General features: G+C 43.1%; 2 protein-coding genes across 3 annotated transcripts in view; one reads left to right on the forward strand and one right to left on the reverse strand.

Annotated features, from left to right (window-relative positions):
• Window positions 1-1,071: 1,071 nt before the first annotated feature.
• On the forward strand, window positions 1,072-17,845 carry NTAN1 (N-terminal asparagine amidase). 2 transcript variants are annotated; one of them, XM_075010540.1, is made up of 10 exons: window positions 1,072-1,212; window positions 4,182-4,284; window positions 4,368-4,433; window positions 5,466-5,574; window positions 7,260-7,333; window positions 8,071-8,124; window positions 9,968-10,021; window positions 10,747-10,844; window positions 11,890-12,003; window positions 16,927-17,845. In XM_075010540.1, exons 1-10 carry the CDS (start codon window positions 1,132-1,134, stop codon window positions 17,092-17,094), a joined length of 921 nt encoding a protein of 306 aa, XP_074866641.1. In that variant the 5' UTR covers window positions 1,072-1,131; the 3' UTR covers window positions 17,095-17,845. The 2 variants fall into 2 exon arrangements, with proteins under 2 accessions (XP_074866641.1, XP_074866642.1); XM_075010541.1 differs by lacking the exon at window positions 4,182-4,284 and having other exon boundaries at window positions 1,076-1,212.
• A 1,134-nt stretch (window positions 17,846-18,979) lies between these two features.
• Window positions 18,980-21,112, reverse strand: part of PDXDC1 (pyridoxal dependent decarboxylase domain containing 1) — a 43,425-nt gene continuing 41,292 nt past the window's right edge. Inside the window, exon 23 of the mRNA XM_075010724.1 lies at window positions 18,980-20,795. Coding sequence (XP_074866825.1) covers window positions 20,533-20,795 — 263 coding nt within the window. The 3' untranslated portion in view covers window positions 18,980-20,532. The remainder of the gene's footprint in view (window positions 20,796-21,112) is intronic.

Here is a 21,112-nt window from a genome sequence, read left to right on the forward strand (position 1 = left end):
ATTTTTATCTAAAATTGAAAATCTTGAAAATTGTAACGCTAAAGACAGACCCACTTCTTCAGATCAACAGACTTAATATTTAAGGCACAGAGAGCTAAAAATAGTTATCAAGGTTGACAAATCAGAAAAATATTATGAAGGTGAGCAAATCAGAGAGCAGGGGGCAGAAGGTGGGGGGGGTAGTCAAAAATTGGATAAAGCAAAGTAGGTAAAAGAGCTTCTATAATGAGCTGGTAGTGAGGGATGGCAGAACAAGGAGCAATGGTCTGAAGTTACAGAGGGGGAGGTGTAGGTTGGATATTAGGGAAAAACTATTCCAGCAGGAGGGTGGTGAAGCACTGGAATGCTTTACCTAGTGAGGTGATGGACTCTCCATCCCTGGAGGTTTTTAAGGCCGGGCTTGACAAGGTCCTGGCTAGGATGACTTAGTTGGGGTAAATTATTCTGTTAGTCTTTAAAGTGCTACTGCACTGCTTTTTTGTTTTTTAGTTGGGGTTGATCTTGCTTGAAGCAGGGGGCTGGACCCGCTGACCTCCTAAGCTCCCCTCCAGCCTTAGGATTCTATGATTTGATGTTATGCACTAAGTTTTCACCAGACTCCAAGAGCACCTCCCAAATGTGGAGCTTGGGGCTACGGGAGAAAGTGTGCGAGTGCATCTTACCGCCTCTCCCTAGGGACAGAGGCTTTCCTGGACACTGGCTGGCCCCAACCAGCTCGCTCTGTATTGGCCCGCTGAACACCCGCTCCTAGCGCTCCTCAGGGCAGAACCGAGCCCCGCGGTCACGGCCAGACTCCCAGATGGACCCCTGCGTTGACCTGCCGAAGTGCCGCCTTGCACTGGCGCTGCCTTCGACCCGGCCGTTCCTTCCGCCCTTGCTGGGCTGCGAGTCTCACGTGACAAGGCGGGTTGCCCGGCGACTGGTCAGCGCGCGGCCCGCTCTCTGCCTGCCCTGGCTGTCGCTGAGCGCGGCGCGTGCTGCAGGCGCTCACGAGGCTTCCGCCGAACTCCTGGAAGCAGGACTACATCTCCCGGAAGCCCTCGCGCTCCCTTCCCTCCCCCGCCCCCACTGCCCCGTCGGGCACCTGTCGGAAGTCCGCCCAGTAGCCACGGCCGCGGTAGCTCGGCGGAGATGCCTCTGCTGATTAACGGGGAGCGGATCGAGCTGGCCCGGCCCGCGGGGGAGGTGGCCCGCGCCTACCCGCAGTTGGAGGTACGGGGGCGGGGCGGTTGGAGCTGGCTAGGAGGGTGGGGCCGCTTCCCGAGCAGGCTCAGGACCGGCGGCGAGAGCCCCAGGAGCTGGTGGCTGTGGGGGAGGGGGAACTTCCAAGCGCGGCAGGTGTGTTCTGGGGCGAGGCGTTGGCGGGCTGGAGCTGCTGCCCCGGAACTGAGCGCGCCGGGCTGAGGCACGTGGGTCCCTGGGCAGGGGAGAGGTCAAGTTCTGCTGGCCTAGTCTCTGTTGGCAGGAAGACGAGCTCTTGGGCGTTGGCGCTGTGCTGAGCCTGGCTGCTTCCAAGCAAAGCAAACAGCAGAAACGTAGCACCTTGAAGACTAACAAAACTTGGTGATGAACTTTCGTGAGACAGACCCGCTTCATCAGATCAGTCTAATTTCCCACGCAGACTGACATCTGTAAGTACCGAGGTCCAAAAAAACCTGCAATCAGAACTGACAAAGCAAGTACACAAGACTGAAGGAGGTGGGTGAGAGGTTATTAAAGGAAGGGAAGCAGTCCTTGTAATGCCTGAGGCCATTGCTGTCTCTGTTCATACCAAGAGTTAATGTGTCCTATTTGAATATGAACTCCAATTCACAACTTTCTCCATATAATCTGTTTTTAAAGTTTCTTTGCTCTAAGACACAAATTCTCAGGTCTTTAACAGAACAGCCCACTCCACAGCAGTGTTCACTGATTGGCTTATGTGTGTGCTGAGATTCCTAATGTCTGCTCTGTGTCATTCATTCTTTGGCAAAGTGTTTACCCAGTCCGTCCAATATATATAGTATACGTGCATTGTTGGCACATAATGATGTATATAATGTTGGTCAAAGTACACAAGAACGTGACCATGATCTTGTAACTAACATGGTTAAGTCTGGTGATGGTATCCCCAGAATAAATATGTGGACAAAGCTGTGAATTGGAATTCATGTTCAAATTTGACACATTAACATTTGGTATGAACAGAGACAACAGGTACCTCATGCAATACAAGGACTGCTTCCCTTCCTTTGATGCTTGTAATTATCTCAGGCAGGACACTTAACAACCCCCACCCATCAGCCCCCTCCTTCAGTCCTATGTACTTGATTTGTCAGTTTTGATTGCTGTTTTTTTGGAGGTCTGTATTGGAAATGAGATTAACTTGGTAAAGTGGGTCTGTCCCACGGAAGCTCATCACCAAATAAATAATTTTGTTTGTCTTTGCTACATTTCTGCTGTTTTGTTTTGGTGGAATACAGACTAACATGGCTACCTCTCTGTTGCTTCCAAGCACTTAACCAGGGCTTGGTTCCCAGCCAAGGCAGGGAGTCACACCTTGGGCCTCCACCAGAGGGTGCTCTGTGGTGTTGGAGGCATGCCCACTGGATCGGAGGGCAGAGGCATGGAAGTGGTGCCTATGTGTTGGAAGCATGGACATCCTGGCGTGTGGAGGTCTTGGCAGCCAAGAACTCTGATGCAGTGGGCTCTAGCATGGACAGCTCAGGAGCCTAGATGCCCAGGTATGGGGAGGTCTTTATCAAGAGTCAGGAGATCAAAATGCTGAAATTCAGTTTTCCCCCCTTCCCATATTAGAAAATGGTAGGGTGTTCTAGTCACTAGAAGTGGAAGAGCCCTATTGAATCAAGTCCATATCTTATAATTAAGTTTCTGGCTAGATTGTCACAGATATATTGAGCCCCTGAAGTTCCCAAATCAGGCAATGGATGGGTAGTGTTAGACATTTCATGAACAAAACAGACTCAAGTTTCTGATTCAGTATTAAAATAAGTCAGCGTTGAATGAAGTGTGTGGTCAGTTTCAGGAAACGTCCAGTACTTAGTAAAAGTTTGGTTTGTGGAAAGGAAGGTTATGTAATGTTCTGCCAAAGGTGGATGAGCAAATATCGCATATTCCCCTACTGTGTTTGAGTCAGAAGGAGCAGTTTATTGCCAGCTCAAAGATTACGAGGTAGTCTTTGTGCTTCTACTTCCAAGACTGCTATTATTAGGGAGACTGAGGGCCAATGAGCAATCCAGAGTTTGCTGGTACAGTAGTCTGGTTCTTTCTCCAAGTAGGAGTCTTATGTATGTTAATTCTCTCATACTAATGTAAAAATAAAGATTTATAATTAGTGAAATAATCAAATAAAAACAACTTACCCATAATCAGGTTGATTATTTTGTTCATATCTTCTGATACATTAGTCTACATTGTGGTTAGCTTATTCACCCTGAATAGGATCTTCCCCTACAAGGAGTCCTTTTGATTTTAGCAGGGCTACCCATGCCATTTGGTGAATGTATAGATGATTATTACACTCGAGGCTTTAAAAATATGTTTTATAAATTTATCATAAAAGCACCCAAGACAACAATTATAGGGAAGCTAGTAAATATTAAATATTGAACTTAAATATTTAGCTCTCCTAGTCATAGCATTAGACTGAGCACATTGCTGGGAGCCAGAAGCTGCTGAGTTCAGCTCTTGTATTGATTGATTTTTGTGGCTTTGGGCAACCTCCCTTTTATTTTATTTTATTTTTATCCATTTTTTCAAGTGGTGATGACCATCTCTGTGTCTGTGGTGATATGCAAATTAACTGATTAATGTTTGGAAAGAGCTTTGAGGATGTAAAGCACTCTTCTTCTTCCTTGTCACTTCCTTCTTTGGGGTCAGTGACTTTTATGTCTCTCTTCCAAAACTCATGATTGTACACTCGGCTGTTCTGGAAAGCAGTCATTCTCAGCTCTGCTGATATCCAGTCCCTGGTCCAAGTCTTTGGCCTTTCCCTTGATTACTAAAGATAGAGCACACCATGAAATATAACTCTTTCTGGTCAAACTCAGCACTTGCGGTCTTCTATGAGCTACTGCCTGGTTCCCTTTGTTTTCTGTAAGCTTTGTTGGGTCAGTGCCCATTCTGGTTCCTGCTGTACCTGCTCTTTCATCCATTTTAGTCAGTGTTCAATTTATTTACAGGAGAAAGCAAAAGTTCTGAGAGGACAACCTGCTCAGGTAGTGGGACCCAAAGGACTCTTATACATCCAGCAAAGAGAGTTTGCAGTGACCACCCCCAAAGATGGTATGTGGGGATGCAGTAATATTACGTATTGAAGCAAAAAGCATGATGGCAAAATTCTTATGTGTTTCTCTCCATTAAAACAGGTTCCATTTCTATTCTTGGGTCTGAGGATGCAACTACCTGCCACTTGGTGGTGCTCAGACACACAGGTAACAAAGCAAACCGGGACCATAAGATGCACGTTTCTCAAAAGATGGCTCTTGTAATAATTGTTGTTCCATACGGAATTTCCACATCTGGTGTACTGAGCTTGCACTGGGTGTTGTATTCATTGTTTCTCAGTCCGCGTGGGTCACATTTAAGAAACAAATCTTGCTATTCAGTCTGCAATACCTTCAGCAGCATAAGCTAGAACTGCGTGTTCACTCTAACCTTTAGACCACAAGAATCTGACTTGTTGGTTAACTAAGTGGTTTGTCTAGTATCATATAGTGATCACACCAAAAAAAATTTAGCTTGAAATAACCACCAGGAGCAATTAAGCTCTGCAGAGAAAAGTCCCTGGGTGGATAGTGCTGTGTCAACAGAAGAGTTCTTTCACTGATGTAGCCACCGCCTCCTGGGGAGGTGGATCATCTGTGCTGATGGAAGAACTGCTCCTGTTGGCTTAGGTAGTTTCTACGTTGGAGTGCTTCAGCAGCACAGCAACAGCAGTGTTTCAGGCGTAGACAAGCTCTTAGTGACAGAGCTGTGAAGGGAACCCACTCCCTTTGTTTAATGGAGGCAGTACAGGAGACTTTACTGGTTTCAGCAGGATATTGGAAATCGAAAGAGTGAGATTCTGTTCCTGACTACCAGTGAATTTTGTGGTATCAGACAAGTCACTTAACCCCTTCTGATGTCAGCTTGTCCTCCTGTAAAATCTGGATGTGGTTTATCCATTTGTATAACATGCTGGAGAGCGGTGTTTCCCACACTAAAAACATTTGGATACCCCTTTCGGGACTCCAGCTTTATTGACGTACCACCTCTCCCAGTGTTGTCCCAGTGCTTATTTTCTGAATATTAGTAATTTATTTTCTGCCGCATATCCCTTGAAATCCTTTTGCATATGCGTACCACACTTTGGGAAACACTGATTTGGAGAATGACGCAGTTTTTATTCTTGTTGCACAGTTCTGTGGTCAGTAAATTTTGTTTTGTCTTACTTTGTTTTATTTTTTGTTTTATTTGCCTTTCAGGGAGTGGGGCTACCTGCTTGACACACTGTGATGGGTCAGACACACAAGCTGAGGTGTCACTGATTATGAGTGCAGTAAAATCTTTCTCTAATGACACAGAATATGGAAGGTCAGCTCTGCTATATTATGCTTTGGGTACAGTGTTTCACGAGGGTCATTATTCTGTGTGTAAGGAAGGAAATTCTAAATATCATTTGGGGCTCAAAGAATTAGTAGCTTGCTGAGCCCAGACAGGAAATTGTATCTCAAAGTGCTGTGTTTGCTGTGGTGATTTTTTTTTTTTTGGCTTACTGGCATTGTTACAGAATTAGTAGCTTTCGTTATTGTTGAGTAAATCAAGAACATCAAATTTTGTATGTATGTATGTATTTTTGTAGTTCTCTTGCAGTGATTTAAAGTGTGGTTGTACTTCAAATAGTGTTGCTGTAAAAAATGACACTGTGAGGTTCCGTGTTTGTTGTGTCTCAGTGACTGCCATCAAAATTTGTTTAGTTTCACAAATGGAATTTTGCTTTAAAACCAATCCCAACAATAAAAACAAAACCTGTTGGTCCATAAACTCATCCTGGAATCTGAAATTAACCTGGAAGCTTCTGGCTTACACATAAAATGGAAAAGATTCTGAATAAGAAGTTAATTATAAGTTCTGTTGCTCTTGGGGAAGACAGAAAGGAATCGTGCTTATTTCTTCTTGAGCAGTAGAGGCTGAACCTGGTAAAACTCGCCACTAACCATGCTGAATACACCTGGTCCCAGACTTTCAAAAGCGAGTGGTTGATTTTGAGTCTCTTACCTGAAATATCTTAAAGGAGCCCGATTTTTTTTTTTTTTCGGCTGATGGCTACTCAGCATTTTTTGAGAATTGGGACCCTATGTGGTACCTAAAGTTGGAAACGTGAAAATCACTAGTCACTTTTAAAAAGCTTGGCCATAGAGAACAGATTCTCAGACTGAAAGAGGGGCCATAACTAAACAGAAATCTCTGACTCCTATCATGAGGGTCATGGGATTTGTAAGGAAGTCATTGAAGCACATTTAATTGACCCTTGCTGAGAAACCTAACATATGGCATTGTAATCTAAGGTCCAACCCTTTTGGCTGCATCTGCCCTAGTAAGGTCCTTCAGAAAATCAGGCCCTCTTTGGAAAGAACACATCCACACACAAAATGCGCTCTTTCAATCTGAAATTGAAAGAATTCTGCTCTTCTTCTGGAAGCTGTCTTCCCTTTCAGGATCAGGAAGAGCACCTTCTTTTGAAAGCTTCTTTCAGGAAAAAGCACGTGTAGATGCTCCATGGGCCCTTTGTTCAACAGAGCAGTCCTTATGTCACCGCATTTTTTGGTCCCTGGCCCATTCTTTTGAAAGAGCAGGGGCTGTGTGGACGCTCTCTATCGAAAGAGCGGATTGATTTTTTCGAATTGTTTTTTGGTGTGTGGACACACTCTTCCAGAAGGTCATCTTTCAAAAGATCACTGTAGTGTAGATGCAGCCATGACAAGCTGAGCGCCTATAAAGCCCATCAAGCTCAGTGGCAAATGCACAAGTTCATTGTCACTCATGTTCAAGTCCTTAGTCTGTGCTGCTTTTCCGATATTCCCAATAGCACCCAGAACAAAGGGGTTGCTCACATTAGGTCCGAAGATAATACACAATCAGTTGGCGCATGTGAGTGTAATAAATGAGCCTTTTTTAATGATCACTGTACGGGGGGGCTGGGGCATGTATGGAAAAGCTGTTCACTTTGGGATGCCTTTTTAATTGCTGTTTCCTGTTATTCCATCTCTATTTGTTAGGCTGGAAGTTCACCTAGTTGGAGGTTTCAATGATGATAGGCAATTATCACAAAAACTTACTAATCAGCTTCTTAGTAAGTTCACATTTTTTCCATTCTCCTGTCCAAAACTAGAATTCTGGCTGGATTTGGGCCAATTGTGTGTTATCTTAATCCTCAGTTATGCAGTAGAAAAAAAAAAATCTTGGGTTTGAGTTTTTCTCCATTTGGGAATGTAAAGTGCATAGATGGGAGGGTGGTGCTGTGAGGTGATGTACACGTGGAGAGAGAGAGAGACTTTTTAGTAGCTGTTTGTTTCTGGCCTATCTGTTAAAAGCAGGGCACTGAGGAATACTGCCTTAGACATGGTGTATGCTCTTGGGCAAGTCTCTTCTCTCCCTGTATTTGTATTTACTCTCACATAAAATGAGTATTACTAATGAGATGTGCCTGCTAAACATGTAACAAAGTAAACCTGAATTCTGACGCTAGAGCTACCTTGAACAAATGCTTGTAAAACAAATAAAATGTTAGGAGCACAATGCTTTCTCTTTAACACTTTTGCCCTTTGCCAGTGATCAGTGGTGTAAGTTACTGTGTTATCTAGAGCAGCTTTCTCTTGTAAAATGAAGAACAAGATATTGAGACATACCTGGAAAACACATGCTGGTCCTTTATCTATATCAAGACGAGGGAATGGGAGATTTCTTGCAGCTAAAGAGGGCCTCACATCTAATCTGCAGGGCGCCACATTGATATACCCTGTAGTTTATGTGCAGACATGCTTTGATGTGCCTCAGTTTTACAACTTTCTGCTATTGTTGTTGTTGTAGGAGCATTTGATCTCCAGCCAGATGATGTCCATTTAGTGACTTTCTGTGTGACAGGTAAGAATGTTCATGTTTTCCCTCCTGTAAAAGTATGGTTAGTCTTTTGAAATAAACGTGAGGATCTTCATTTTAGGAGAGACAACCCTTCCACCTGGCCTGTAATGTACATCAGTCAGAGAATTCCAAGCCTGGGGGCTTACTGCTGACAGTGGTGTTTTTGCTGTCATAATTGCTGTCCATTTTAGTTGGCTACTCTGGTGGGCATTCTGGAAGTAGTGATTTATTACAACAGACAGCAGGTAGGGCAGTAGTAAGTTAGGGCTTCTCTTCACAGGAGTGTTAAGACCTGTGGAAATAGCTGAAGTATTTCAGCCATTTGGCCCTGTGAGCACTCAGATTGAAGCTGTTTGTGTTTCCTCTGTGATGAGAGGTAGCGGGGTTAGTCTGTTTCAGCAAAAAGCAAGGAATCTCCTGGCATCTGAAAGACTGAAAATTTTATTGGAGCATAAGCTTTCAGGAGCTTCATCTCAGGAGTCTGCAGCTCTGTGTCCTTACCATCTGATTCTTTCACTTTGTGCTGATAAAGTGAGTTGCAACTCTCAAAGGCTCAATCAACTTGTTAACTTTTAAGGTGCCACTGGACTCCTTGTCCTATTTCTTCTGGCTCCTTGATAAGTGATTGGGAAGGAATCTACTAAACCCATATAAACAACAAGAAGTCCTGTAGCATCTTGTAGACTAACAGATTTTTTGGAATAGAAGCACCCTTTAAAAAAAATAAGTACCCCCCAGTATCTGCAATTTTCTGACGCACACAGTTTTTTCTACCATTGTAACACATTTGTTTTAAACAACTTAATGGTAACTGATTGGTTGGAAGAAATGGCCTAGGGGCAATAAACTTGCCATCATACATCTGATTTGTGCAAAAAGGATAAATAAAAAAATTAGATGAACATAAGATAAGTCCAATTTTTTTTATTCATAAATAAGGTTGAGGAACACTGAGTTCATGTATCCTCTTGAGCTCTGCATACTCCCCAGGATATACACACCGTTGGTTGAGAACCACTGTGCTAGACAATATTGACCTCTCATGGTCCATCAGATTCTCTTGTCTGAAACCGGTCAGGTCGTGAGGGTGCTGGATGAGAGGAGGTTTGACTGGTATTGCAGCAGACAGATGGGGGAAATGTGTAAGAGGTGGATGGCTCTAGAGAGCACATGTCCCTAAATTACTGTTCTTTTATTATTCTCTCTCTCTCTGGCCCCTCTCTTCAGTTTCCTTTTTCCTCCATTTTAACCGATTCAAGTCTGATATTTTTGATGTCTCCTCATTTTAGTGAGAACAAGAGCTGTATTGTCACACTGACTGTAGCTTAAACATGGTATTGTTACAGCTGTGTGTTTTTGCAAGTCCTTTGCATGTGAAATTTAGATACTAATAGCTTTGGTGCAAGTCAGTTCTGGTGTGGGCAGATGACATAAACCTTCCCCATCTCGCCTTTGCCAATACTTTTTAGTCCTTAGCAGCTCTTTCAGTCCAAGATGTGGCAGGATGTGAATGATTTCTATGTTTTGATGATGTTGTGCAGTCTGGTTTGTGCTGTGTATAACTGTCCACCGAAGATAAAGGATTAGTTCAGATCTGACACAAGCCGTTGCCATTCTGCTGAGATGGAACAGAACAGACACGGTATAAAACCATAGATATAATTGAGCTAAACAAGGCTCTGAACCCAACTCCAGTTGCCTTTTGGCTGCTTTTTGTGCTGCATGTCCCACTGTTACACTTTTTTTGGTAGGGCCTGGCACCTTCCTGAGTAAGCTAATATTTGCTTGGAAATAAACATGATAATAGGGGCTGGACTATTTGACATATTTGTTCTTTTTGAAACAGAATTAAATGATAGGGAGGAAAAGGATAATCATTTTCCAATCATTTATGGAATAGGTGAGTACAATGCATCTTGGATGCCATTTTAAACTGATTGCTGTTCAGACTTGTAAAGCTAATACATTTTGCCAGTCCAGGCTAATATAGGAGGTACAAAATACCATGATACACAGATGAGTGGAGCTCTGATTAATAATACTAAAAGATTGGCTTTACTAGGTGCTGAAGATGTCCTGCTGCTTGGGAAGTACACTGGAACGGCTCCTCTCGGTCAGGAGCATGTGTATATTTTTTCTTTTCATTGAGATCTTAGCGCCTTGATGGTGTTTGCTGAATTGTTGGCTTACAGTGATTCAGACTGTTCATTCCTTTGCTTCGTATGTTTGGAGTCCAACTTCTTTTTAATGTGTTTAGTTTATTTTGTTGTCCGTTTTTCCCCCTTTAATTTCTGTCAGTTTTGGTAATCTTTATACCACTATAGGAACAACATTTTTGGACAGATTCTTTCCTCAAATTGACAATATTCCTTAAAACTTGCCTCTGGACTCCTAGAAATCCAACCAAAGAGCGTTGTGAAAATATAAATGAAGCAGAAAGTGAAACTTACCGGACATGTTTCTCAGTCCTAGTCTTCAATACCAGTGTTTGATAGATTTTGGCACGAAGGTGAATTTCAGAGAGTGTTGCTGTTCTGGAATGCTGTGTTAAGGGTTGGGGGGTAGATGGATATTTTAAATGTTATTAGTTGGGTAACCCTTTTATTCAAACAATTTTCTCCCCAGCTGTGAATGTTAAAACAGCAGAGATTTTCCATGCAACTTTTCCAGATAGGGGACCAGATGAGGATTTGCGTTCAGCCCGAGTATTAACAGGAGCAACAGTGAGTGAAAAAACACATTTTGGTGGCCTGGGAACAATCTTTAACAGAAAAAAATACTCCTGATACTTTGTAAGTTAGAAACTAAAAGTTACTTCTTAAAGAGAGATTATTCTAATTATGATACATAATTAATAATACAGCTTGTTTGTGATGGTGTGTAATTAGAGATGAGCATTGGACTTAACAGCCAATATCCCTACTACAGCAGCGGATGGAAAACTTTGAAAAGTATTCTGTTTAGAAACAAGGGCAGAGTTCATTATTTTTATTACAGTAGCTCCTCAGCTGAGATCAGAATGTCATTGTGCTGGATGCTGAACAGGCAGCCCCTGGCAGATGAATAGTGAGAAAAGGTTACTGGTGTGAATCCAGTTTTGCAGAACTGGAAATGATGTGCAGGGGCTAAGTGACTTGCCCAACGTACACAAGAAGTCTGTGGCGGAGCTGGGAATTGAATCCAGCTCTCTTTGATCCACTCAGAAGTAGCCATACGGCGTAGAGATGCTGCTTTCAGCCAAAGGCTAAGGACTTCAGTAAGCAGACACTCCCACAAAGCATTTCTAGAATCTTGGCCCATGTCTACTAAGCCATAATGGGGAAAACGCTCTATTGTTCTCAGGCTTATGACGTAGAAGCAGCTGAAATATTTGTCATTTAGGTTTGTCATTTTGTGTCTTGAGCCCAAATTCGTGGCACAGAAGGGCTGGTTTAGCCTCATGTGTAAGTGCCATAGTTGGGAAGGAGAGTTGAATGTGGGGGGTATCCTGCAAAGCAGGGAAGATAAGGGGCTGAAACCAGGCAAGCAATGAAGGAGGCAGGGTAGGTTGCTAGACGGGAGCAGGGGGACACTGAGGAATAGCCTGGAGACCTAGGACAGGAGCTGCAGTTTGTTGCATGTCAGAGGGTGGGGACGTAGGTGTGGAGCCAGCTCTTAGCTTATTCCCTTTCACTGCGTGGTTGGCTCAGTGTCATGGAGGGTTCGGTGCACTGAGTGCTGCTCAGTTTCAGTAGGGAAAACCCTTTGAGAATCTGCTCCTTGTTACAGATGACAAATATTTATGATGCAAAGACAGAGCAACTCCACATTGGACCTTACTTCTGGCTGCCTTTCCCACACGTGGACTTCTGGTTGGAGCAGGATGATAAACAGATATTACAGGTAACTGGAGCAGCCATGCTTGTTTGTCAGCCCTGATGGCTGTTCTGTGCAGTGCTGAAAAAAGTGTGGGGTGTGGGGAGCACTAAAACAGGAGGCACGACAGCCATGCACAGGGGTGCAACTAGGGGACAAGCCATGCATGTGGGCCCACAGCCACAGAGGAGCCTGATCCAGAACTGGGCTGCAGCTGCTCCCAGAGCTCTCCTGCAGGCTGCCTGCTAGGTAGAAGGTGGCCATGCATGTGAAAAGGGCAGGCTGGGGATTTTCATGCCCCGCCTCCCCTGCCCTGGTCTGGGGCTGCCTCAACAGCTGGGACAACCCCCCCTATGCCCTTGGTGGCAGGGAAGCTGCAGTCTTGAGTCCCTGGAGCACTAGGGCTCTTCCAACCATCAGGTAGCGAGGGCAAAGTGCACAGCCTGTGCTCCAGCCTCTTGCTCCCAGGGCAGGGGAAACTTCAAGCTGAGTACTTCACCTCACTCCCTGGAAGGTCTGCAGCCCCCAGTTATCATCCCCATGCAGTCTCCTAATCCTCTGCTCGGAGCCACTTATCCCCAGCCCTTATTCCTGCCCCTGTCTACAGCCTCCTATCCTGAGCGCCTCCCAGGAGGGGCGTGATACAACAGTACCTGTAAGACAGAGGTGGTGCACTCTCCTTTCCACCCACATGCCACACCAAGGCTGCTTCCTGGCAGCCCCCTCACACCCTGAACTCCTCATTTTTGGCCCCACCCCTAAGCCTAGGGAGGCCCAAAGGCCCTACTCCCATCCCACCATGCTCTGGAGCTGGTGTGTGACGGGGATGAGGGGAGTGTCTGTGTTTGTTTTTAGGCAGGAGCCACCTCAGTGAGATGTGGGTTTTGGTTTTTGCTTCACTTGTGTGGCCTCCAACTGATTTTTCTGTGGGTCAGTCACCCTGACCCAAAAACGGAATTTTTGTAATTCCCCACTCTGGACTGTAGGGCAGTATGTCTAAAATAGAACAGCATCGAATGGTGTCAAATGAGATGTTCAAAAGCACTTAAATTACTTTGGAGTTCAAGTCTGCTTGGCTGTCCAGATTTATGGTCCTAAGTCACTGAGGAGCTCCAGAAAATCTTACTTTCAAAAGCAACGAGACCACCTGTGGCACCTTATAGAATAACAGATATTTTGGAGCATAAGCGTTTGTGGGCAAAGACCCACTTCGTCTGATGAAGCAGTTCTTTGCCCATGAAAGCTTACGCTCCAAAATATCTGTTAGTCTATAAGGTGCCACAAGTCTTAGAATCATAGAATCGTGGAACCCTAGTGCTGGAAGGGACCTCAGGAGGTCATCTAGTCCAGCCCCCTGCTTCAAGCAGGATCAACTCCAACAAAATCATCCCAGCCAGGACCTTGTCAAGCCAGGACTTAAAAACCTTGAGGGATGGAGAATCCATCACCTCTCCAGGTAAAGCAGTTTTTCCTAATATCTAACCTAGACCTCTCCCTCTTCAACTTCAGACTATTACTCCTTGTTCATTACTCCTGTACCCCCACCACTGCTCACAACATCGTCCAGTCCCTGCACCCTGAGTCAGAATCCACTCCTGCACCCAAACCCTTTCCTGTACTCTAATTCCCTGCCCCAGGTCACATTCTCTGCACCCCAACCCCATACTCCAAGCCTAGAGGGGGAGCTGTGTTAGTCTGTATCCAGAAAAATGAGAAGTTGTTGGCATGCATCTGATGAAGTGGGTCTTTGACATTTTTTTGGAGCATAAACTTTTGTGGGCAGTCTATAAAGTGCCATAGGACTTTTTGTTTTTACCCCAAGTTCCTTTCTGCATCCATCCTCCTCCATGAAGATCATAGAAAGGTACAGCCCTTGACCACTTATAAATGTGTTCCCCGTCAAAAATTATTGCCCACCCCTGAGTTCAGCTATAGATGCCACAATCTGCATGGTTTCTACTGGGCACTTTATGGGTATATCTTGCAGCAGAGCACAGCCTACAAGCTGCAAAAGCCTAATAGAAGGCAGGTACACAGGGAATTAGGTTAATATATTCTTATTTCCCAAGGAGGCTCACAGCTGGGGCTCTTTAAGGACCAATCAGGTACCTGCTGCCAGGGTAAGCCTTCTGGCTCACTATAAAAGACTTCCCCTCTAGGTAGAAGGGGCCATGAGTTGTACCAGGAAGACACGCTGAAGAGCTGAGGTATGGAAAAGATAAGCAGCAGCTACTGCTGCCAGGTACAGGGGAAGAGTGCTGAGGGGAAGTGGTAGAAATGGCCCAGGAAAAGGCTGCTGAGTTTGGGGTAGGCAAGAACCCCATCAGCTGCCTCTCTTTAGGGTCCTTGGGCTGGATCCCAGAGTAGTGGGTGGGCCTAGGCTCTTCCCCACCTTTCCCCTGGAGACCTGATATGCCAGAAGGTCAGAACAACCAAGCCTGCTGAGTGGGGCTCACACACACCCCAACTTGGGACTTGCCAATGATGAGTATGGCTCAATAAGCGGAGTCCCTAGTATTTGGAACAATTCCAAGACAACGAGAGGGCCACCATGGGTCTCTGTGGGCCACCAGAAAGTGCAGGACCCAGAGTGGAATTGACAAGGGACTTGTCACAGTTTTCAGAGCAGTTTGCTCAAGTTACCCCCGATTTGATTCCTGCTCACAAGAGGAGTCTAGCTCGGGGTGGCCAACCTTTTTCATTGGGGGCCATAGGGCAATGTCACATTTTGGGGACTGAACACTAACTCCAAACCAGCTCCAAACTGAGAACTGGCCTCATGCATGCTGTATGCTACTGGTGGGCCGCTGACATCTCTTTCCCAGCCCTCCTACTCTCTTCTCCCATGTACTGCACAGCAGGGGCAACTCCCTGCCCTGCTGTGCTGAAATGTAACAACCAAATCCTTCCTGTCAGCTGTTAAACCACTTGAGTTCTACTCTTAGCACAGCAGGGCAGGGAGCCAGAAGCATGAGCAGCAGCAGCAGCAAGAACCACAAATGGTTCCTTAAAGAGCCACATGCAGCTCAGAGCTGCCTAGTCAGCTTTCCAAAGGGTGCCGCTGCTGGCTCCCCAGGCCAGACTGAAAAGGCTCCCCAGGCTGCATTCTGGCCCATGGGCCATGTGTTGGCCACCCTTGGACTAGCTCAAATGAAGTGGTCCTTTGTGCTCTCCTGCAGCTGGCTTAAATGTGAAGGGATGCTACAGTTAAGCTGTAAAACAACTCAACAGAAGTTTTACAATACTTTGCACTGTTGCTGCTCTGTCTTGCTGGAACTGAACTGCACTTGAGCTACTCCACTTTCTAACTCAAGTGTGCTAACTGTGCTGTGAAAACACCTGAAAGCAAGTTTATTTTTCAACCAAGAATGTAATCACAACACAGTGGTTCCTGGACCTGGTTTGTACACCTAATACCACAGACTAGCTAAACTAAAGCAGGTTACTCACCACACAGAAGTCAAAGGGGACGTGTGGCACGAGGGCCGTCTTGTTGCTTTTGAAGATACAGACTAACTCGGCTATGTCTCTGATAAAACCCTACCTGTGTTGCATCCTTAGGAAGATTAGAGAGATGATTTTTGTGGGTGAGGCACTGACTAAGATCTGAAGATCTGGTTTGTTTCCTGGCTCTGCTACAGACTTCCTGCATGGCTACAGAAAAATCATTTAATCTCTGTATCTTTATCCCTAATACATTAAATTCCCCATATTGCCTGCCCTTACCCCTCTCTCCATTTAGCCTAATTTGCCCCTTTACAATGCTGGCCCATTGGAGCAAGACCTGTCCCTCACTCTGGGTCCATGCAGCACTTAGGACAATTGGACTCTGCTCTCAGCTGGGGTCTCTGAGCACTATGGTATTACTAATGATGCAGATTTGGAATACAAAAATACTGCATTGCTCTAATAATTATTAGCCTCACTGGCTTCTGTTAGACCCATTTTCATTAATGGAGAAACTACTGTGCAGAAAGGTAAAGAGATTTGCCCAAGGTTGCAGTGCACATCAATGGCATTGCTAAGACAAGAGAGTAGCATCGTGCCTCTACGGCCTTTACTAGAGGCTGTCCCCTTTTATCCCAATAGTATTCTGTGTATCCATTGCAGCTGGATCACTGTGCTGAAGACATAAAAGGCCACCTAGTTTATAGGTCTGTAATGCTCCTGTTGAGTCAATGGAAGGCTGAGTGTTAACAGCACTGGATCAGGCCCTCTCTTCAGTATTATTGGCCCAGAATACAAAAATAAGCACATAAGATAAGTTTCAGCTGGTTTTACACAAATGAATTATGTCCTACCTCCCATGCATGAGTCCTACTGAAATTACAAATCCAGGCATCAGAAGCACCTTGGAGAACACAATAAAAGTATTGTGCATCTCAGTAATGCAACTAGCAATGTGGAATGAATGGGGAAGGGTAAATATTGTCTACCACGTAAAGTGAGCACTAAGTTTTGTGGAACTCCCTGATCTAGCTTACAGGTTTCATTTTTAGCATTACTTCTGTGTTATTAGAAAACAATCACAGCTCTGGTATAAGAGATGAAGGTCTCCTGTGGCTTAAGTGAGATGTAAGAGAACTGAGCATCTGGAATTAGCAAGATAAACAATACTTTTAGCTTGTATTAATACTGTTGATACTGACTTGCAGTTCAGACCAAGTCCTACTACTGTACCTGGAATATCACTCAAGTGTATTGGAAGCCAGGGGATTCTGGATTGTTTGGGTAGTTGAATTAATAGACACAATTAGAATGATGCAAACTTATGTAATTGCTCTTTAATACATTGAGAAGATGGGGTAAGAATAATTAACATTAGCTAAGCAGTAATGCTCAAGAGGAGAGCAGGGGAACAAAGTCATTATCCTGCGTGCTTCCCTCACCGCCCATGAACAGCTAGTTGCACCCCTGGCCATGCAATGTTTTACCCATCTTGTTTTTCAGAATCTTTCTACGTCGCCTGTGGCTGAACCACCCCACTTCGTTTCCCACCTTCGGTCCACGTTGCTATTTTTAAAAGAGCATCCATTTCCAGATCACTCCCTGTTTCCTAACAGGAAGCCTCGACTTTATAAAAAGACTGAAGAAGGCTTATGGGAGAGAATCTGTTAACACAGAGACAAACTCTTACCAGATGAGTGTTGGGAAAACAGAGCCTCACCAGAAGTATGGCCATTTGGCTGCAAAGATCATTTTTCTGGGTCCATGTTGGTCAAATCTCCTGCTGTTCCTTGTTTAATGCTTTTCAAAGTAACATTTTGGCAGAGGTGCATTTGTTTGCACTCTTACTTACATGAGTGAATATTTACTACCTAAGGCAGTATTTTGTTTCCAGATGATCTTTACATTTGCTTCCCCTACCCCCCTTTTACTTTTGGTGTTAATTGGATTCATATTAAAGCCTTCTGCAAAATCAACCTAGAGGGTGATTTATGATGCACTTGCCCTTTGAAGAATGCTTTTTTTAAAGTTGGGATTAAGTGTCTGTTAAGACTGTATACACATTCTTTTAAAGCTTGTACTTACTAGTTTTTGTGAGAGATTTCTTTAACACCTAACCAAATAAACTACCACCACCTAAGTTTTAGTGATATATAGAAAAATGTCCTCTACTAAGAGATAACCATTAACTCTGCAGGAATGATTGCCAAGCAAGACCTAGAAAGCATATTTTTCAAACAGGACAATATCTTTTACCACTGCTGTAAAAGTAATATTGTATGAGTCAGTAAAGCTCTCCAGAGCTAACTATATCTAAAATAAAATAAATCTTTAATTCCTAGTCGGTAAACTAGAGCTGTCACTGAACTTTGTTACTGCATTTCCTACCAGTAAAACAGACATTAAACTGCACTTTTCACCATTTGGACTGTGCGCTGCTTTTTGCATTTCTCTGAAACTTGGACAATGAAAATCAAAAGTGCAGATGCTTGCTCATGGCTACCTTGTTTGGGTTGCAGAACACACAAGAAATGATGTAACTTCATGCTGTATGTAGAGTTTAAGAATTTGATAGAAATATTTCTGCTACTTCGCTTGCTATTTAAAATAAAAACAACCCTCCTGACTTTGATATTGAAACTTTAAGAAACCACATGGAAGATGTCCAGAAATACTTGTTTAGAGGTTTGCCTCCTCTTTTGCAATTCCATGGGCACAGTGTTGTACTCTGAAAGCATGTCACGCTCTTCTGAAAATGTAGCTAGAATGACTACATTCTACATCTTGAACTTTTAGATACTTATGGACAGTGGCTTTTATATAAAGTGTATTGAGCTTTAAAAGCCCTAATGTTTTTAATGTTGTAAATACTCTTAACAGGAGTAAATTAATAGTTAAAGGTATATCCAGCTGTTCTGTCACAGTCATCTCAGAACAATGCTGAATTTGCTAATTACAGATTCGCTACAACATTCTGATAGAAGGGTGAAACCTATAATTCCAAGCCCAATAAAAAGGGTGGAGTCACTGTTTATAGTGCTGTCATCTAGTGCTCTTGGGTTGGGGCCCTGCAGTGATCTTGTAATTCAGTCCTCTAAACCAGACTTTGCCCAAGTCTCTTCCCTTAGTTTGGGACATCATTATTCCATTAGTCATTAGCCTGCCATTTTCTCCTCTTTTGTTCCACTGTCAGAGTAGTGGCCCCCAAGGCTTCCTCTGGAATCTTTTAACCAACTATAAAGCAATTTCTGTTCCTGCCTGGGCTTGAACTTCAGACAGCCAGTCCTCCACAGCTCTGTTTTTCCTATAGTCATACTGACTCTCAGGCTGCCTTCCCGAGTCTTATACTTGGCTGAGCCTTGAGAGCTGGAAATCACAAAAATAGTTGGAATGGGGAGGCTGTGCGATCTGTGAATAAAGATTGTAGTAGAGATGTTTGATACTCTTTTTTAGGTCATCAAATGGTTCCTAGAACAGCCACCCTTGTTCAAACATCTGTTTTCATCATAAATGATACTGCAGCTTTCTTCAGTGGTAATTGAATTCTCAGATGTAGTAATCTGACAAATCTTTATTGAAACATTCAGGTAATAGATAAATTGTGTAGCTCTAGTCCAGCAAAACCACTCATTTAGCAATTAAAATATAAAAATATTAAATTAATTTGATCATTGCCTCCCCTCCACAAATATACCCTTGTTAAAGTACTTCATTAACAAAGTAAACTAATGAGACTGACAATTATTTTTGTACTGAAGAAAAATTGCCTTCTGAGAAATACCTAAATAGCAAACTAAAAAAAAATTAGACTTATTTTAAGTACAACACCCCAAACCCCAGAGAATCAAAGTTGACACTACATACAAATGAAAAAGTCTTAAAATAAAATATTATACTACTACCCAGTCCTGTTACTACTAGAGCCATCATGATGATCCTCACAAGAAAGTAATTTACATACAGCCTAGATATAGAAAGGGAATACTGGGTGACAGTGTTAACGAGTCAGTTTTTTTAGTGCATCTGTTTACTGTGTAGAAGCATGAGTCAGTTTCTACAGGTAGTCTAGTGGAGAAAATACTTCTGCTAGAACAAGTTAGTAGAATTATGCTGTAGTGTATGTAACCTATATAATTTCTTTATATGTAATATGCGCTATTAAAAGTTTTATTCAAATTAGAACAGTTTAGAAACCATCACTAACAGAACTTACTTAGGATTTACTAAAAGTATCTTTAAAAATACATAACCAAAGTTTTACGTAACTGTTTCATAGGAACTGGTTATAGTGGGTGTGCAGCAATAAATAAGGATGGATCTGCCCCTTAGAGAGGCAAGAAGTGACTTAGTCATGCAGAGGCACTATAAAAGGATTAACACAAATCCTGGAAAATTAAGGAGTTTAACTGAGTGGAATAATTCTTGCAACATCAAGAAAAATGATGGCAAAGCAGAATTTACATATTAATATACACCTGTGTACCTCCCTGTCTGTCACTGGATCTCAACTGCTTGACAACGCTTTAAAGAAGAAGCAATTGATTTGTAATGAATATTAGGGATTTAAAAAAACAATGAGATGACGTGTACTACTGACAGCATGACTACCTTGATTGTTGTGCTTTTTTGTAAAGACTAAACTGATTTAAAGTATAGAGGTAAGTACGTGGCAGGTTTACTCAATTTTAAATTAGGATCACTTTACAAGTTACCAGGTGCATGCTTAAACTTAACTCAAATGTATGATGAACTCTTTAAGCATGAGAATGCCACCTGGATTCATACAAAACTCACTTTTTTAAAAAAAAAAAAAAAAAAAAAAAAAAATCCTTCAGGCAATTGTTCATAAACCATTAAAATAAATCAGGTATCTTTGGAGATATTAATGCATATAGGATTAAAACAACTAATGTGTACAATAAAACAAATTCACTAACCCCTAAGAAAAAAAGGCTTTGTTTTGTGCAAAATCCCTGTTACTTGTGAATTACAGTAGTAGTTACTGTACAAACTTGTGGCACTGTTCACATTTTGAATACATCATAAACTTCCCTGCCCTACAAGGGAATGTGGTTAATATACAAAGTCTTAATTCACAAAATCTGGATTTTATCTTAGACTTTCTTGTTCTTCTACTTTAGTGCAGTCATTTTCTGATTTGTCTCTTTGCAGATCTTCAGTACTGTCACTTGTTACTTGTGCTATCTCATTCTGTTGCTCTGCTTTCTCGGTCTCCACAGTCCCTTGCTCTTGTACAGTAGACACAGAATGAGACTGTTGCTCCATCTTTTCCAAGTCATCAGTGTGACTAACTGAACTGGTCTCACTAAATCCATCAAAGCTTCTTAAAGATCTTTTAAAAAGCTTTTGACCTGTGGAAATGTTTGATGAATAAAGCATTAAAAGGCAGCAAGTGCACAGATGAAGCTACAGAAACTATAAGCCACATTTTAAAAAGCTGCCCTCTTTTTAAAGCTAGAGATGCAATTTTGCCCCAGCCTTTAAGTTCATTTGATTTACAAGGAAAGATGTGCAACTGATATTAATCTGCACTTGTAGTTGTATAAATAATAGTCCCCAAGTCTTGGTTAGAAAAAAACTGTTGGTTCACTCAGTAAGAAGAGCAAGCCAAGGATCACGTTACTTGAGAAGACTGGTTTGGATGGGTTAATTACTACAACAGGGTCAT

Source organism: Carettochelys insculpta, chromosome 16 (assembly GCF_033958435.1).
Source record: "Carettochelys insculpta isolate YL-2023 chromosome 16, ASM3395843v1, whole genome shotgun sequence".
Taxonomy (NCBI): Eukaryota; Metazoa; Chordata; order Testudines; family Carettochelyidae; genus Carettochelys; species Carettochelys insculpta.

Excerpts from the sequence above, each read along its gene's own strand:
- NTAN1 (XM_075010540.1), top strand. The coding sequence starts at position 1,132 with ATGCCTCTGCTGATTAACGGGGAGCGGATCGAGCTGGCCCGGCCCGCG. Across the intron at positions 1,213-4,181 it reads GCGCCTACCCGCAGTTGGAG|GAGAAAGCAAAAGTTCTGAG; the intron begins GTACGGGGGCGG and ends ATTTATTTACAG. Across the intron at positions 7,334-8,070 it reads ACTTACTAATCAGCTTCTTA|GAGCATTTGATCTCCAGCCA; the intron begins GTAAGTTCACAT and ends TTGTTGTTGTAG.